Raw genomic sequence first — 19,539 nt, 5'->3', positions numbered from 1 at the left:
TCGGCTGCATCCTGCATGCCCCCTACTGGGGATCGCGTCCGCAACTCCTGGCATGTGCTCTTGACTGAAATCGAACCCGGGACCCTTCAGTTGGCAGGCAGACGCTCTATTCACTGAGCAAAACCACCTAGGGCTGTAGAATTTTTTAAAAGGTTGTATGTTTCATACATTTTGAATTAAAATGCCCCCCCCCGCCCCAAAATAAAACCTATACAGGATCACTCTCCCCTATAAATACTGGCCTTTTCTATGAACCCTATTTCAAATTGAGAGTGGCATTTACATGTCAAGATGTGCAGGCACAAGTTTGTGTAGAACCTGCAACTTCATTATGAAGCTTCCTCAACACAATAGAGGATTTAGTATTTTTACTCTGACCAGTTTAAACAACACAAGGAGGTTGGCACGTTTTAATAAACTTAACGTGTTTCGTTGTTCTGAAAACAGACTGAGAGTGATGGTGACCTAGCATTTGATCACCCAGGCTCCTGACTTTATGCTCATTACTGTTGGCTAATCTGATAGTTGCTTGTTCAATATGCACCTCCCAGGGGATGATCAGGTGCTGCAAAAATAGCAAATTCTAGGCAGAAGACTTTGCTTCCGTTAGCACTTCTGGTACAAGGGTTAGAGGGGCTTAAAGAGGAGAGTTAGTAGCGATAATAAAATGAGGGAGTGCGTTCCCTGTGGATTTCACCTACTTTGTTAGGACTGGTCCCTCCTTACTGGAGGCTAACGAGGGAGACTAGACCATGACCTGCTGTGGTAGCTGGTGGACACTTTCAAAAACTACAGTGATGTTCTCCAATACTTTTATTATCTCCAGTTTTATGGCGCCATATTACTATTATTTTCACACCATTTAAAATTCCCATTTCCATAATTCAAATACCAAGAAATTACTACACATTCCCGTATACAGTCAAAAATAGATTTACTGGAATGTTTTTAGTTACAGCTGAAGGCAGCAGCATTTACAACACTTAGCTTTTGTTACACCCATAAACGTGGAAATTGCTTGCAAAGCAACTGTAATGTGAGAAGAATCTTTCAAATATTGATGGTACAGCTACATAGGCTTCCTGACCCCACATCTTAATGCAAGAGTCCAAGTCCTTAAGCCACTGAAGAAGCAGTTGGAAGTCTCGTATCAGTGTTGAACTACAGACACACACAGTGAATGAGCAAATATCTAGTTTCAAATCAGATTCTTGGAATGTGGCAAAACAGGCTGGCTGTCTTGGCCTTGAACATAATTACTAAAAGCACATTTTCATTTTGCTAGAAGGGGAAAAAGATAATGGACATTCTCAATGCTCCAGTTTGAAGTGATACTTGCCTCTCAGTTTCTTGGAAAAGAAGTTTTGAAAGTTATATACATGGGTTTCATTTAAATTATGCAGCAATATTTTATTATTATTATTGTCCCAGATTTTGTTTAATGAAGATCTCTCTCATCAAATCAAGTGCGGTATTTCACAACTGTAAGTACTGCAAGAGAAAAACACGAAAAAGGAACACGTCAAAATCATATCCACTTGCCATGTTAGACATAATACTCTTAAATGCAGCTGTGTCCACTTGGGAAGCAGGTAATGAGGACTGAATTTTGGGCTGAAAGGACAGATAACAAATGAGAACAGAGAAGCTAAAATAATCACAAAATCACCTGAATCTAACATTGGCATTTTGACTAAACAGATTATGGCTGAACCTTAGCATACAGCTGCTAAAATATTTTAAAAATAAATAACATGAGAAAATATAACATATTAATAAGAAAGTCTGTATGTAATCTTAGTTTTTTAAAAACATGTTTATATGTTAGTATGAAAAGGCTTGACATATATATGATAGTTATGTTAGCAGTAGCTATCACTATGTGGAAAATCACAGTTGAATTGTATCTTTTTCATGCTATTCCACATTTTCTAGTTTTCCAAGGATAAGCAGGAAGTTCCGAGACGCCCTAAATTATGTCCCAGCAGGACAGCAGGGACAGAGGAGATGGTTAGTCAGTGGGTAGCTGCGGGTGGTTCAGACTTCATACCCAGGACCTGGTCTTTTCTTGGCTAGCACTTGCTTTAACAAACCCTTTCAGCCATGGAAGTTTTTTTTAACATATCTTGTCAAGAGTGGAATTCGATCTTTCCAAGGAGCAGAAAAGGATGTGACTCCCCCGAGATGAGTGTGGTGCTCACACCTTGAGGCTGATGTACATAGCTTTACTGGGCCTCAACAAAAATCCGTAAGAGGCCATCTTAGAGATGTACCTCGTGGAGGGGGTTCCCTCATCTGACTGGTGAGTTATAAGGGACACCCTCAAGTCAGTTTTTTAATTATGAGGTTATTCACCAATATGTCTTTGTTTTTTACTTTTCATTTGGGGGTGGGGGGAACTGAGCTTATAGTGACATCTTGTGGCCATTTGATGCAATTACAGCTTGGGTTTTCACGGCGGACCAACGCCATTAGATTATTTCTCTGAAATTATAAAATGTTGATTTCCACTCCAAAGAAGAGAGACCATCGCTACTTCTGGCCCCTCAGGGGTGTTTCCAGGTGATGAGAAACCTTTGCAGAAATGTCTACTTATTGTCTGAGATATGTAGCTGTCTCACAGGGTCCCCAACAGAAAAACATACTCCCTGTTTTGGGGTTAGAAGGAACATTTATCAGGTACACACAAGGGCTCAGTCACCCAAGTACTCCAGCCCCCTGAATACTGTGTAGTGCCCAGGCTCCTCTGAGTCATATAAGACAGGAGCCACCAACCTAGGAGCGGCACTCACATTTCAGACCCAAAACAATTCCTTGGCCTTGGTTGATCAAGAACAAAATTTTTAAATTATGGGAAGTCAAAACCCCAAAACCTCCCCCAAACCCTCTGTCGGAACCTGGACCAGTGCTATGAGTATAACAAATATGGGGCTGAATCGTGCATGTTTTTTATCTAAAAGGGACTCTGAAACATTTCAAAGAAAATTTCTCTTTACAAAAGGGGAAATTAAACTAATCAGGCCTATTTGCTTTATTAAAATTACATGGGAAGCAGAAAGCACTGTCAAAAAAATACCTGTGGTATTTGTATGTATATATTATTTAAATGAATGTTTTTTGAAATTATATATACAATTTCCAAGAATCCACAATGTCCTATTATTATTTGCAATTCTAGTTATCTTAAATGTGAGTTGCAGAGAAAAGCACATTCCTTTGTCAGCTGTGCTGTGATCGGATCTCTGACCATGTCATTTCAGTCTTTGTTATTAACACTGGTAACACTGCTAGTGATGCTGCTGCCTCCGTGCAGCACAACAAAGAGCCTGTCTCTCCAGGACAGGGGACCTGACTTCTGCTCCAGCCCTGCTGCCAGTTCAGACTTCATGCCCAGGGCCCAGTCCTTTCCTGGCTAGCACGTGGCTCAACAAACCCTTTCTCTGTTTGGCCGTGGCAGTTTCCTGTTTATCACCACCATAGTGTATGGTTGCATCTTGGTATCTGCAGTAGCTACGTTCTATAAAGTCTCCACCAACACTGAATTAGTGAACACTGACCCATGGCTCCTACAGGAAATACAGGGTTAAATTCCTGCAAGCCCCTGGGCACAACATTTTGTCAACTGATCAATACATAGACACCCTATGTAACATATGCTATTGAATTCATGGCTGATAGCATGGTAACCGAGACCTAAGTGAAGCCTATCGAACGGTCCATTTTCTCCTGACAGCACCTCCCAGCCTGCCTGCACTCAGCAATACGGACACTGCACTCGGGGCCATGCTAAACAGTGAGACCACCAATGAAGTGCACACCTGCAAGAAACATGGCGCTCACCAGAGGACCTTGTTTACACTGCGAGAGCAACACTAGAAGACTCACCGCCAGGGACTAAAAGTTTTCACTGCTCTGAATACAATGACTGTAAACACAGCTCAAGTACTGAGGTGGGTAACAAATCACTGTTTGCTAGCAGGTGAATTCACAAACCCAGAATCCACCCATATAGGTGAGGATCGACTCAATTTCTTTGCAACAAAACTCTTTTCTCTTTAAAAAGAGAATATTACCATGGAATTTTTCAAATGATTATTTTGAGACACTTTCCAAATCTTCATAAAGTCCCTGCAAACACAGGGCAAGAGGCCTTGGAGAAAATGAGATATCAAAAATGATCTTACTTTAAAAGAATATTAAGGATATTAATGACTGAAATCAAGCTCAAATCCAAAACAGAAACAAAAACCATTCACCTGAAGAGCTTATCTAGATTTGTCCTTCAAACAATGCTAAGAAATGCAAGCTGCCATTCCTTCTGGTTGATAATAAGCAGAAGATGAGTGCTGTGGCCCTGGTGTAACAGTAGCCATATTTGGCCTCAAACAAAGCACTTAGCCCTGTGTTTGCATACCATGTAGGAGCATTTTCAGAGATCACAGGCTAAGAGCTCTTGACTGGGGTCAGAAATTATTACTCAATCCTGACAGACCACATCAACTGAAGACAAATTAAAAAGGGAATTAAAATGAACCCCAGAACAAATGATACTCCCCAAAATTAACAATCCAGGAAATACTTACTGATGATCACCAACAAAAGGATGACAACAACCAACGCCATGATGGCTTTTATCTACAACACACAAAAAACATAAGATATTAATATTAATCCTGACTTTTTTCGACTATCTGTTGTTATTTACCATATTATACTAACTCATCAGTGAACAGGCTAATCCCTTAAAAGGCTTTCAAAATAGAATATTTCATATGAACTTGCTATTTGCATCTTTTCGCGAATAATCAGGGTTCCCCCAATTTAAGGGTTTTGCTTGCCCAGAATTTTCTGTTCAAGAATCACTGCCCAGTGGACAGTAATCAAAGTCTCCAAGGACCTGGACTTCTTGTCTATGATTTCTTGCTCTCACTTCTAATATAAAACCAGGAAAAGTACGGCATTTTACCAACTCTGTTAAAAAGCTGAATCAGGATAGGATAAACAGCACCGGCATCCAACACAATGATTTCATACACAGTACAAGGCAGCATGTCTGTAGCCTTGTTCAAAGGATATGAGAATTCTGTTTTGGCTCCCCTTACTTTCCTCTTGGCACTTTTACCTCTGTTTGAGGAAGGGAATTTAGATTCTCCATGAATAACCTTATGTGATAAATAGTGTGGCTGAGAGCATTCTCTGTGTCAGTTTGACAGTTGTGGAGAAATCTTAAGGTTAGTCCTTAGCGAACTGACTAAAATTTTAAGCTCACAACATTTCTCTCACAAAATACCACGCGTGGGCGCGCATGTACAGTGCGATTGAAACTTCTTGAAACTTTGTGGCCCGTGCGCAGAAGTCGGTATTTTGTGGAAGAGCCACACTCAAGGGGCCAAAGAGCCGCATATTGCTCGCGAGCCGCAGTTTGCCGACCACTGCTATAGGCTGCTCCAAAGCATGCTAGTAATAAATTCTAAGAGAAACCAGTATTTCTTATAAGTTGAGATAGCACATTATTAATAAAATGAAACGATGAAGAATTCCATGGAAACAACTTTTTAAGCACTGATTCCTTTAGTTATTTCTGTTCCCAAACTATTCATCACTCAGCAAGTATTAACGGAGTTTGGCCCAGGCTCAGAAGACATAATGGAAAGTGAGGCAGCCATAGTATCTGTCCTCACTGAGCTTATAATCCGGGGCCTTTCCTTCTGGACTCTGAACAGCACGCAGGTGCTGACCAATCTTTCCATGAGCTTCTGATTTACTCACTTTGCATCCGCGCCACCACATCTGCCGTCGGAGTTGTTTGGATCTGTTGCTAAAAGCAGTTGCGTTATCCGATAAGCTTTCTATATCACATAGAGGATGGAGAGAAGGATTAAACGACATAACAGGATTCTTTTATCTAGTCACACAAAGACAAGAAAATATTAATTTCTACTTCTGCAAATTTATTCCCTTTTAAGCATGAAAACAACACCCTCCCTTTCCTCCACCCAAAAACTTTGACATTCTGTATTGTAAAAAAAAAATCAAAAAGCAAAAAACTGCTGCAGGTCAGTTTGTTCAATCCATATTTATAACATTAAGAAAAGTCTTTCCAGGGCCTTAAGCCTTTCAAACAAACATGAATTCTGGTAAGAAAATACTCTTTAGGTACTTGGGGGGCGGGGGTAGGCTAGAAAGGGTCAATGGAGGGAAAAGGGTATATCTGTATTACATTCAACAATAAAGATAAATTTTAAAAAGTAAATTTAAAAAATTCAAGTACTTGGCACATCTACAGAAAAAATTGACATGTGAAAGTTACATTCTTAGAAGACCAAAAAGTGACTGATTTAGAAGCAAAAAAATATGAATTTTAAAAGTGATTAAATAAGTTTTTTTCTTTAAACAACTCTATGAAGGATTAGTCATATATTCAGCCACTCATTAGTTAAACAATATCTGAGTACCTATTATAGGCACAGAGACTAACATGTTACCAGAGGAAGAAAAGATAAAACTATCAGATACATTTGAAATAAGTGTTGACATGATTAGCCCTCTCCTGGAGATGGGAAATACAAAGCACATCAATGTAACAGGAAAAAAGAAAAACACGCCACTCTAACTCTTCAACAATGAATTTTTAAATTCATTTTCCATTCTCAACTGATCACTTGAAGAAATAATACAAGATGATTTAAAGTAAAGGAAGCTAAAGTGAAAACGTTACAGTCACCAGTTAAGAACCAAATACTATTTTACTAAGTCACATGTTCCTAAACTTCAGCTAGAAAAATGGGAGAAGTATACTATTAAAACACAGGTTAGCCGAAACCGGTTTGGCTCAGTGGATAGAGCGTCGGCTTGCGGACTGAAAGGTCCCAGGTTCGATTCCGGTCAAGGGCATATACCTGGGTTGCAGGTACATCCCCAGTAGGAGATGTGCAGGAGACAGCTGATCGATGTTTCTCTCTCATCGATGTTTCTAACTCTCTATCTCTCTCCCTTCCTCTCTGTAAAAACTCAATAAAATATATAAAAAAATAAAATAAAAAATAAATAACTAAATAAATAAAACACAGGTTAATAATTTCAAGAAAAATATAAAATATCTGTACCTGATTTGTCCTGTAGTTCATCTAGTCTCTCCCCTCTTTCAATTACCTTTGTAATATTTTCTTGCATGACATCAATAACTTCATCCACCTGATTCTGAACACTAGTTTAAAAAAAAGATTAACAATATTTATTTTTCTCTTGAGGATTTTATAATTTTTGAAACTTTCATTAGACATGAAAGAAAATAGCAAATTTTCAGAATTATTCAACTATGAAATGTTAAAGTACTGCAGAATTTAGTCAAATAGCTTGACTCTGACCTATCAGCTTCATCTTCTTTTCAGCAGGGAGCTGAGGCATCACACGGACACAGCTGTAACCTAAGTCTGCTGTATAGTTCCCACACTAGGACTCACGAAGGAGTCTGCCCAAGTATGTTAGGAGCTCATGAAAACACCATTCCCCAAATGGAAATGTAAGGTCTGCTCTTGGACAGACACTCAATGGGTAGAACTCTTTTCTTCACTGCTCCTCGGTTTTCGCTTAAACAGTGTTTAAGACACTGGCAATACCTGGGAGGGTCTGAAGCACCACAATGGAGCAACTCAGAACACCTTCATGTTTGTTGATCTTCAGAATAGAAACATGATTTCCTCCTTTATAGCAGGTGATGAGGGCCTGTTCTATCCAAAGTTTAGGCTGTTCAATGAAGGTTTAATATATATTCAAAAATTTAATGACTGGTTTTCAGCTGCCTACTCTCACTCTGGAGTACATCAACACAGACGTGTTCACTATTTTAAGTGTCTACTTTTCCTCTGTTGCTCCAATCATTAGGCAAAACTGACCTTATATTAATTTATGAAATAAGTCATGGTGACACCTCGATTTCAGGCCTTTCAGACCCTGTGCAGAGGGTCAGCTATGCAGTGACTGAGCTCCTAACCCATGGGAAACCTGAGATGACAGCTGTGTCCTGTTTTAGGCTGCTAATTGCAGGCCAATTTGTTACACAGCAACAGAAAATAAAAACATCCTGTCTAGTACTTGAATCAATTTCTTGGGACCTTGGTTCTGTATTTCAGAATCCATGAGCTAGGATTAGGATAAGTGTGGACATATTTTTTTACACCAGCAGCTACCTAAGTAAAGTCCAAGTATCTCATAAAAAATGTGATACCCGGGAGGAACCAAGATGGCGGCATAGGTAAACACCCGAACTTGCTGTCTCGTACAACCACATCAAAACTACAACTAAAAGAAAAAATGGATATCATCCAGAACCACGGGAAGGCTGGCTGAGTGGAAGTTCTACAACAAGAAGGAAAGAGAAAAGCGCATCTAGACTGGGAGGAGGTGCAGAGGTGCAGAAGAGCGAAGGTACGGAGGGTGGCAGCTGGGTACACTGTGGTCTTTTTCAATCGGGAGGGAGATATAAACTCCCGACTGCTCCAGTACCGGGTGAGACTCTGGGGACCCAAACTCATATGGGGAGAAACTGGACTATCTGGCATTGGGCCGGAACACAAGGGCGGCTTTCTCTCAGAGGTGGTCGCAGCGTTCATTGTTCCTGCACGGGGCTGCGGGACACAGAGACCCAGATACCTATACGGGGCAGGGCCAATGGGCAACCATTGCTATTTGTACTGCCCTGTGATTTCCTGAGACCACACCCCACCCAATTTACAACTCTACCCAAGCTGTGTGCAGAAGCGTTTGCATATGAATGGCCTGGCCTTCTGCAACCTAACAAACTACAGTTGGGTCAAAGAACCCCAGAACATCCAAAAGAAAGCCTAAGGCTCATCAGCAGCCTGCATTGCTTCACAGCTGCACCTCATCTGGGAACCTCCAAACCCCAAACAAAGAGAAGGAATCTGCAGATCTCTCTATAGCTCCTGCTGGGTGGCCTCAGGCAGTGGCTGACTTTGCACCTCCTTGGAGATCCAAGAGCCAGTGTACCCAGTGGTCAAAGTGAGACCACACCAGATTACAACTCTTCAGATCCATAAGAGACACACTCAGGGGGCAGACTCAGTGAGCACCAAAGCCCCACTGAAGCAAGTCCTGCCCCATAAGGGTGTTTCCAGCACAGAAATTCTCCCATTGTAGATACAACTGGTCCTCCCAGCCAACTGACCTGGAGGTCAATTCCTCCCAATGATACCAACAGCAATCAAGGCTTAACTACAACAAGACTGTGCACACAGCCCACAAAGGGGGTGCACCAAGAGCATCCACCTCCGGTGACTGGGAAGGCTGAGCCACTGGGCCCTATAGGACACCTAGCACACAAAGCCACTCTATCAACACAGGGAAGCAGCCAAAATGCGGAGACAAAGAAACATGTCACAAATGAAAGAAATGGAGGAAAGCAAACGACTGGATATAGAGTTCAAAACCACGGTTATAAGGTTACTCAAGAATCTTCTAGAAACCTCTGAGAAATTTAGTGAGACCCTCAAGGATATGAAAAGGGACTAATTAGAAATTAAACATATACTGACTGAAATAAAGAATATTATACAGACACCCAACAGCAAACTAGAGAATCCCAAGAATCAAGTCAAAGATTTGAAATACGAAGAAGCAAAAAACAGCCAACTGTAAGAGCAAAAAGAAAAAAGAATCCAAAAATATGAAGATAGTGTAAGGAGCCTCTGGGACAACTTCAAGCGTACCAACATCCGAATTATGGGGGTGCCAGAAGAAGAGAAAGAGCAAGATATTGAAAACCTATTTGAAGAAATAATGACAGAAAACTTCCCCTATCTGATGAAGGAAATAGACTTACAAGTCCAGGAAGCGCAGAGAACCCCAAACAAAAGGAATCCAAAGAGGACCACACCAAGACACATCATAATTAAAATGCCAAGGGCAAAAAACAGAGAGAGAATATTAAAAGAGAAAAACAGTTATCTACAAGGGCGTACCCATAGGATTGTCAGCTGATTTCTCAACAGAAACTATGCAGGCCAGAAGGGAGTGGCAAGAAATATTCAAAGTGATGAAGAGCAAGAACCTACAACCAAGATTACTCTATCCAGCAAAGCTATCATTTAGAATTGAAGTTCAGATAAAGAGCTTCACAGATAAGAACAAGCTAAAGGAGTTCATCACCACCAAACCAGGATTATATGAAATGCTGAAGGGTATTCTTTAAGAAGAGGAGGAAGAAGAAAAAGGTAAAGATAAAAATTATGAACAATAAAGTGACAACACCTATCTATCAACAAGTAGATCTAAAAATTGAGTGAATAAAAGAATCGGATGAATAGAGTAAAGTGGTGAATATAATAGAATCAGGGGCATAGAAAGGGAGTGGACTGACAATTCTCAGGGAGAAGTGGGTGTGGGGGGTTTGGGAAGAGATTGGACAAAAACCAAACACCTATGGATGAGGACAATGGGGGGTGGTAAGGGCATGGAGTGGGGTGGGACCCGGGTGGAGGGGAGCTATGGGGAGAAAAAAGAGGAACAACTGTAATCTGAACAATAAAGACTTATTTAAAAAAAAATGTGATACCCCATCACAATATCTTATTCCCACGATGTGCTATCAATACTCAAAATCAGGGCAGTCTGCCCTAACCAGTTGGGCTCAGTGGATAGAGCGTTGGCCTGCAGACTGAAGGGTCCCAGGTTCGATTCCGGTCAAGGGCATGTACCTTGGTTGTGGGCTCATCCCCAGTGGGGAGTGTGCAGGAGGCAGCTGAATCGATGTTTCTCTTTCATCAATGTTTCTAACTATCCCTCTCCCTTCCTCTCTGTAAAAAATCAATAAAATATATTTTTAAAAAAATCAGGGCAGCCTGTCCCTCTTTAGTACTGGAGCCCGAGCCACTCAGTGTTTCTTCTGCAGTTAGTCTGTGCGGCTTGGTCAGTTTCTAGGGCGATTTCACTGCTCCATCCATTCCTTCTCCTTTCTTGTTGGGACTCATACCCTTCTAACATTAGATACATTCACTACAGCATGACCCATCGTATGCCACCAACAATATATAGAGCAAAAGCTTCAATATGAAAATTAGCCATAAATCTTAGATCAAAATATGGATTAGGATAAGTGATATGAGAAAAATTCTGGAAGTATACAAAAAGACAACTGCACTTCAAATGACAAAATCTATTATATTGCTTTTATTATCATTCTGAAAATGGGGCTCAAATTATAGACTTAAAACCAAAATAGAGCCCTAGCCGGTTTGGCTCAGTGGATAGAGCATTGGCTTGTGGACTGAAGGGTCCCGGGTTCGATTCTGGTCAAGGGTACATGCCAAGGTTGTGCGCTCGATCCCTAGTGTGGGACGTGCAGGAGGCAGCCGATCCATGATTCTCGCTCATCATGGATGTTTCTATCTCTCTCTCCCTCTTCCTTCCTCTCTCTGCATTCAATAAAATATATTTTAAAAAAGCAACAAAATAGACCTTGAGAATGTGCTAAATAGATCTGACATAAGGTAATCAAGTCAAGAAAAACCAAGAACCAGGAACTGCATTTTCTTAGCTATAAGTCAGAGATAGCTTTGTGAAAATAAAAATTACTGTGTTTTTAAAACCCAGCAGTTATATTTTGTCTATATCAGGGCGCAGCAAATTTTCTCTATAAAGGGCTGGGAAGATAATAGATATTTTAGATTTTTGTGTGCCATAAGGTCTCTGTCACAACTACTCAAATCTGCCCTTGTAGTTTGAAAGCAGCCATAGAGAATAAGAAAGCAAATAGGCATGGCTGTGTTCCAATAAAACTTTATTTACAAATGTAGGTGGCAGCCAGACATGGCTCACAGGTTGTATAGTTTGCCCCCCGTCTGGTCCACACAGAAAAATGATAATCACTTAAACAAATGAGTATCTTATAAACTTACTGCTTAATTTTATCATTTCTAGGTCCAAATCTTGGTCCAGATGGTCCCCTTCTGAAAACAAAATACCGAGTGCATATAAATAATGAGAGCATCAAAAACCAAGGACAAAACAGAAAACACACAAAATCAAACTAAATCCTAAACATGGTCATTCACCATAAGGAATCACAGTTTACTGGTACTGTTGGAACTGAATATGTAATCATGTCTGTCCTTCAATGGTACTTAATGCTGGCCACAATTAACCTAATTCTTCTGAATATTATAACTTTCAGGGAAATTTGGGTTTATAAAACGCTTACACACAGGATGCTCTATGATTAAACTTTGAAATACCATAACAACTACAATGCCAGTGAGTCTGAATAGCTTTATGATCAATTATAGAAAACTAAAAGTACAATCACCTTGAATTTCAGCCATAATGAAATGCTGATTATCAGGGATGGATACAGAGAACAATCCATTCAAAACGATAAAAATTTTTAAGTATGTTTTTTGATTCCTCATCTTAACAACATGGCTAAAGGGAAATTTTGCAGAACTCTATGAAAATATCAACATTTCTCAAATCATTCTCTATTATAGTAAAATGCTGTATCATTTTAATTAACCCCTTTTAAAATTCCGGAAATAAACCTTTTAGATATTTTAAGTAATGATTATTCTTCTGATGATTGAGAATAAGATGTAAACTACAAAACTAAAAAGAAAATAGATTCTGTACTAATTAAACACTAATTCCCAAGTCCCCACTCCTCCCAGCCCGGTAGCCTCTGTTCTACTTTGTTCTCTATAAATTTGACCTCTCTAGGCACATAATATAAGTGGAATCATGTAAAATTTATCCTTTCATGACCAGCTTCTTTCCTTTAGTGTAATATCTTCAAGGTTCATCCATGTTGTAGCGTGTGCCAAAATGTCCTTCCTTCTTAAGACTAAAAGTCCACTATATGTGTATCACATTTTGTTTATCTCTCCATCCACTGATGGACACTTTGGTTGCTTCCAACTTTTGGCTTTTGTGAATATTGCTGCTATAAACATGGGTGTTGATTAATTCTTAAAAATTATTTCAAGAACTTTATTTGGTGTGTCTCCCTTCCAACGCACAGACAAAACCATAGGGTATGGGAGTTGAATTGTGGACAAGTGTGCTAGTTTTGCTGTCCAGCCCTTTGGAAGACGCACAGCATGACCTGGGAGTGGACCTTCAGTAGTAAATCGCTGCCTGAAGAGTTTGTGTTTCCCACAAGGGTGTCTAAACTTCATTCAGGTAATCACTTATTTAACCAAAGCATCTGGCCTTCTTTCCAATACTGAGTTCTTTTTTGACAGGTAGCTATTGCTGTAGACTAAGGCTCCTTACCATAGTCAGCACGACCAGCAGTTAGCTTTGTGACTCTATGGAAATCTTGTCACCTGTAGGAAATTATCTTCCCACTTCATCTGCCCTTCATGCAACAAATGATACTATTTCCTGTAACTGGATTTGTTTTATATCCTGTAGGCTCTTTCTGTTCAATGCTTCATGGTTGTCAATTACTTTTTATAAAATGTTTTTATTTTGGGGGCGGGGAAAACCTCTACAAAAAACTTCACATTATAACAAAGAGGGAGACCGATGGTTCCTCTCAAGATTATCTCTGCATTAATCTCCAGAGGAAACTATAACAGTATGTCCTCCTTCCCGATGCTGCACATATAAACACAGGCCCATATGAGAGCCCTTTCTAAACATAACTCCAAAGGATCGGTCAGGTCAATTAGTTCTGACAAATTATTAAGGTAATTCCATGGGGAAAGAATAACCTTTTCATCAAATGGTGGTGGCACAATTAGACAGACATATGCCAAAAGAATAAAAAAATTATCCTTTACTTAATTAACTCAACCATATGTAACAATTAACTTAAAGTATATTATAGACCTGAATGTAAAAGCCAAAACTATAAAACTCCTAAGGAAAAAAATAGAAGAAAATCTTAGTGAGATTGGCAAAGATTTCTTAAATAAGCAAAAGTTATTTTTACAAAATTAATAAACTTATTTCATCAGAATCAAAACTTTGATTTTTAAAAGATAACTGTTGTAAAAATGAAAAGATTTCACTGCAAATTGGGAGAAAATATTTGTACAACATATCTGATAAGGAACTTTTTTTTCTTGAAAAGCTCTTGTATAAAAAGCTCTTACTAGGAAGACAAATTTAAAATTAAGCAAAAGATTTTAACATGTACTTTAAAAAAAAAAAGATATGAGGATGCCCAGCCGGTATGGCTCAACTGATTGTCATCCTGTGCACCAAGTGGTCACCGGTTCGATTCCCAGTCTGGACACATGCCCTGGTTTGGGCTGGATCCCCAGTAGGGGACATGCAGGAGGCAGTCAATCAATGTTTCTCTCTCTCTAAAAAATCAATAAAAACACATTTAAAAAATAAAGGTATGAGGGTGAAAAATATGCATATAAAAGATGTTCAACCTAATTTTTTATTAGGGAAATGCAAATTAAAATGTAATGAGATACCACTACACACCCACAAGAATGGCTAAAATGAAAGACTGACCATATGGAGTGCTGATGAGAATTTGGAGCAGTTAGAACTCTCATGCAATGCTGATGGGAATATAAAATGGGACACCACTTTGGAAAACAGCTGTACATATACAACAGCCACTCTATTCCTAAGTATTTACCCAAGAGAATGAAAGCAGATGTTCACACAAAACAATCTGTATGAAAATGTTTATAGTCGCCTTATTTGTAATAGCTGAAAAGTACAACTATTCCAAATAGCCATCTTAAGTGAATGAACTGCAGAATATTCATATAATGGAATACTACTCAGAAATAAAAAGAAACAAACCCGATATATGTGACAGTATGGATGTATCTCAAAATAATTATACAGAGTGAATGAAGTCAGTAAAAAAAGAGGCATAAGGTATGGTTCCACTTATAATAAAAATAATTCTAGAAAATACAAACTATAGAAATAGAAAGCAATCGGTGACTGCCTAGAGATTGGGGGAATGAGAGATTACCAAGAGGTCCACGGAAACTTTGAACATAATGGCGCTGTTTCTTATTTGATTTTGGTCATGATTTCACATGTGTACAGTACATATGTCAAAACTCATAGTGTATACATTATGTCAATTACATCCCAATAAAGCTGTTAAAAAACTTACAGAGCCCTGACTGGTTTGGCTCAGTGGATAGAGCGTTGGCCTGCGGACTGAGGGGTCCCAGGTTCGATTCCGGTCAAGGGCATGTACCTTGGTTGCGAGTACATCCCCAGTGGGGGGCGTGCAGGAGGCAGCTGATTGATCTCTCTCATCGATGTTTCTAACTCTCTATCCCTCTCCCTTCTTCTCTGAAAAAAAAATCAATAATAAAAAAAAAAAAACTTACAGAAAAAAGTCCTCTTCTTCATCTGAATCATCTTCCAAAAGATTTCTCTGTAAAAAGAGAGAGAGAGAGAGAGAGAGAGAGAGAGAGAGAGAGAGAGAGAGAGAGAGAGAGAGAGAATGACTTGAGTTTTCAGATTTCAGGGCTTACACAGTCAGGAGTAATAAAACGATTCTGTCCTGGTGGAGTTTCTGAACTCCAAGCTTCCGGGGGGGAAAGTAATTGCATGGGCTTCAATGGAAGCTAAAAGATACAGACCACATTGGCAGACTTTTGAAAGAAAGTGCTTCTAATGGTGGAGTCCTATGATTGACCACGAGGCAGAAAGGGCACTGAGCCGGTGTGGAGTAAGGAACGGAGGGCAGTTGGGAAGAGCAAGCCCCTTCTCCTCCTCCTGCCTTCCTCTAGTCGGCTGTCATTCAACAGAGATGTTTGAGCACCTATGTGCTGGGCACTGTTCTGAGGACCAAGCACCAGCTTTGAGTAACACAGACAAGGTTTGAGCTCTCATAGAAAAATATCTGATGGTGATAAATGCTATGCAGAGAATTAAAACAGTGATGGACAGACAGAGACAGGGGCATTAAATGAGATTAGGCTGTCCAGGAAAATCACTCTCCAGGGGTGAAATTTAAGCTGAGATCCAAACGGTAACAAAGAGCCAACCGAAGATCAGGGTGAAGAGCATTCATGGCCAGCAGAGGGACCGGCTAGTGCAGAAAATGCCTCAATGGATTAACGTGAATGGTTTGACTTCTTAAAAAAAAAAATTATACATGATTAGAGTTCAACATTTTTCCAGCCAACATCTGTTTACAAGATCAGTAATGGAAGGAGAATTCAATTAAGTCACCAATTTAAGTAACGTATACTGCTTTTTAATGTTTACTATGACGAACAAAGGGATTAGAATATAGCCATAAACTTTAGTTTTCTAAAACAAAGTACTTACAAAAGGAATGAAGACATTTTTAGTCTTTCTTTTTTAAAAGCGTAAGATTCTGAACTTACCCTTTCACTTTTCACAGAACCAGTGACATCATCATCGTTTAGGTGGCGCTTGAACTTGGGAGGCATATTTTTTTTTTACGCTAGAGGTACTCTTCTACTTCCCAGCAGAGTTAAGTACTCACCACCTTAAAGAAAAAATAGGTTTCACTGGATTTAAGACTTCTGGGTGTCATGTAAAGAAAGTACTTACAGCAGAGGCCAAGGCCTTATTGTGAAGGGGCCTCCTTCACTTCTCTGACTTCAACTACTCCTTTCTCACTTGCTCCTTTCCAGGGACCTCCCTGCTGAGCCTCAACACATAAGAAATAGTAAAAATCATGAAAAAATTGATGTAATTTTCTTAGGAGAACATGTGGAGGAAATGAGTGACAAAATGTTTATAAAATGAAAAAGCAGACCATACATGAAGGAAATGAATATAGGAGGTGCTTCCCTGGAAGTGAGACATCGACTGCTTTAGGATTTTTACTTGGAGTGAGCAGTCAGCAGAACACTTCCAGTGCTCACTTTAGGTTAGTTGTTTGAACAATGATTCAGCTCCCTCATGTGTGAAACAGTACTTTCTAGGCTTCTGCATGGAATTGGGAGGCGTCTGCTCAGATACTACATGCAAAAGCATTCTGTAAACTCTAACATCCTGTTCTGAGGCATAGCACTGGGTGTTCCAAGAAAAGGGATGTTTTGTGAGAAATTCTTCTTTCCCCACAGAAAGTCTCACTTCCTTTTATATGCTAATATGCATTGTGATTTTTCCAGACATGTGCTTGAGTCAGCAACATACTCAAAATTTTCTCCAGAAAAAGCTGACATATGCAGGTATGAGTTTTCAGATTCTTGGACTAGAAGATGGAAGAAAGATGAGACTAGCTAAGGAGTGCCCAAAGTTTTACTGTGAGCTGGACACTCTGCTCAGGGATTTATGTGCATTTCCTGTTACTCTTAGGCACTAAAGAACTACAGGAAAGCTAAGGCTTAGTAAAGATAAGTAATGAATAGTGTTAGCCACTCTGCTCATTGAAGTAGCAGAAGCAAAGGCCTCAATTAATCTGTGGCTGCGCATGATCAGTTGTGATATTTATTCAGTTAGTGGCCCAGCAGGTTACACAGTTGTGTCCTAGAAAGACCACTTCTTCCCTATAACCATCCAGCAGCCCTCTTTCCCCTTCCACAAGGAGAATCTGAAGATCTTCAAATTAACTATAGCTAGACATCAGTTTGTTGGTTAATGTTATAATGTAAAAAAATAAACAAGCCCACAGTCCAGTTTCATAAATGAAATAGAAGAAAGATCTGAAGCTGGCTTCCTGTCAAAACAAATTGGTAAGAAAGTTTTCTTTAATAAGAAATGCTCCAGAACATGAAACTTATCCACGTGTTAAGAAAAACACACACAAATTCTTGCCACCTGAGTAAACAACTCTAGAGTTCATTCAACAATATTTCTGTCCCTTACATCTAGCCTTGTTTTCAGAGTAATCCATTCATGCAGAAATGATACAGAACGCGTGAAAAAAAAACACACAAACAAAACGCCCACAAATGACAAAGGAAGCAATTGAAGGACCGAGTTTCTCATTACACCTGTATTTTGTTTGCATGGTAAACCCCACAAAGAGGCTACCTCAACCTCTCACAGGACCTAACCGTCAGATTTACATAACATCTTTATGAAACACACGGTGAAGCTACAAGCTTAATGGTGAACAAGACCCATCTTCAGGTCCCATAATCCAAGGATCAGCCTCAGGAAGGCCAGAAACCAGCGTCTGACCACCAAAAAAAGCCACCAGCAAAGCAGCAGGCAGATGAACTAACTACGCATCATGAACCACTGGGCAACGGATGATACCTGTACCAAACAACTCACAGAAAAAAAACCATGCTTAGAAATTAGACTTATACATACTCTACTAAGAAGATTTCTGAAAAACCAAACAAAAACTCACGTATGCATTCAGGTGCTTGTATCTAGATACATATGTAAACAAGAGTCTTCGTCATGTAATTCAGCATGGAGGGCAGAACAGTCATGCACAATTCACCTAAAAAATGCCACCACCGTCTGCTTGCTTCCTCTGCCATTCTCCCACGTTTACAATGTCACGTGTGTATTTTTGGAAGAGGCAGTGCGTTCTCTTTTCGGGGGCTTTACACATAACACGCTTCTAGCCTGTTGTTTGATAAACGTTGGCAGAAACCAACAGGCAACCTTGTGTGTTTCTTTTCGCACCAGGCTCGCTGGCGGGCCGCGGGCGCCCCCGTCCCCGCCTCCACTCCGGGTCTGACTCCCCTTCCCCGACTCTCGCCCGTAGGCGAGGTCGCGGCTGCAGTTTCCGGGAAACCGGCGACGGGAACTGCACGCAGCCCGGAGACGCCGCTCTTCACGGAAGCTGTCAGCGCCGCGACCGCCCGCCCGCACCTGCCAGGCTCACTCCCCGAGCCCTTTAAATCCCCACCGAGCCCGGCCCTCCGGCCACAGGCTCCTCCCCCGCCCCATCTGTCGCACCAGGTCTGCTCCAAACTCCGGTCCCTCCTTCCCCCGGGGGCACACCGCCCCATCGCTCTTCCTCACCGCACCCCGGCCCACCCCCCGCCTGCTCCCGCTCGGGGCACCCTCCCGGGCCCCCAGGCCCGACGCGGACGTTGCGGGACTGGGGCGTCGTCTCGGTTTCCTTCCGCCTCCCTCCTCCCACCTCGCCTCCCGCCCCCCACCTCTCCCAGACCAGGCAGGCGCCCGTACCTGAGTCTCCCCGGGAGGTCTCGGGCGGCTGCGGGAAGGAGCGGGGAGCCGAGGAAGAAGGCGGGGAGCGGAGGCAGTGGACGCCCAGTCGGCGTCCGCCGCTCCGCCGCAGCTGCGCCCCCGCTTATCGAGCTCATCGGCGCTCCGCGGCCTGAAGCCAGGCGGGGGGCGGAGGCGGGGGGCGGGGGCGGGGCCAGGCCGCGGCGATCGCCGAAGAAGTCGATTCCGCCCTGCCTCTCTCTACCCGGAGAGGGAGGATCCGGCAGGTGCTGCGTCCGATCCGGATCTCTAGGGTTACAAGGCGCTTTAAGGGAGGAATAACTGGTTCCCGAGGTTCCATTCCGACCCGGCGTGGTGTTGGGGGGAGGCGGAGGCAGTCGGGGGGAGGCTGATGAGACCTTTGGAAGGAAGCCGAGGAGAAAAGGAGGGTGGACCTTCACCTGCATCCGTTAGAGTTCT

At 41.3% G+C, this 19,539-nt stretch overlaps 1 protein-coding gene across 3 annotated transcripts; it reads right to left on the bottom strand.

Moving 5' to 3' along the window:
- Positions 1–798: 798 nt before the first annotated feature.
- Positions 799–19,239, bottom strand: VAMP4 (vesicle associated membrane protein 4). Of its 3 annotated transcripts, none has more exons than XM_036342761.1 (8): positions 19,081–19,239; positions 16,341–16,465; positions 15,333–15,379; positions 11,916–11,966; positions 7,107–7,207; positions 5,770–5,849; positions 4,584–4,635; positions 799–1,491 (listed from the first exon to the last, which is right to left on the bottom strand). In XM_036342761.1, the coding sequence occupies exons 2-8, from the start codon at positions 16,404–16,406 to the stop codon at positions 1,463–1,465; spliced, it is 426 nt and encodes a 141-aa protein (XP_036198654.1). In that variant the 5' UTR covers positions 16,407–16,465; positions 19,081–19,239; the 3' UTR covers positions 799–1,462. The 3 variants fall into 3 exon arrangements, with proteins under 3 accessions (XP_036198654.1, XP_036198656.1, XP_036198655.1); XM_036342763.1 differs by having other exon boundaries at positions 11,916–11,963; XM_036342762.1 differs by lacking the exon at positions 19,081–19,239 and adding an exon at positions 18,287–18,636.
- Positions 19,240–19,539: the final 300 nt, after the last annotated feature.

This window comes from Myotis myotis, unplaced genomic scaffold (assembly GCF_014108235.1).
Source record: "Myotis myotis isolate mMyoMyo1 unplaced genomic scaffold, mMyoMyo1.p scaffold_m19_p_18, whole genome shotgun sequence".
NCBI classification, from domain to species: domain Eukaryota; kingdom Metazoa; phylum Chordata; class Mammalia; order Chiroptera; family Vespertilionidae; genus Myotis; species Myotis myotis.
Note: the sequence above shows the minus strand (reverse complement) of the source record. Positions and strands in the feature narration are given on the sequence as shown.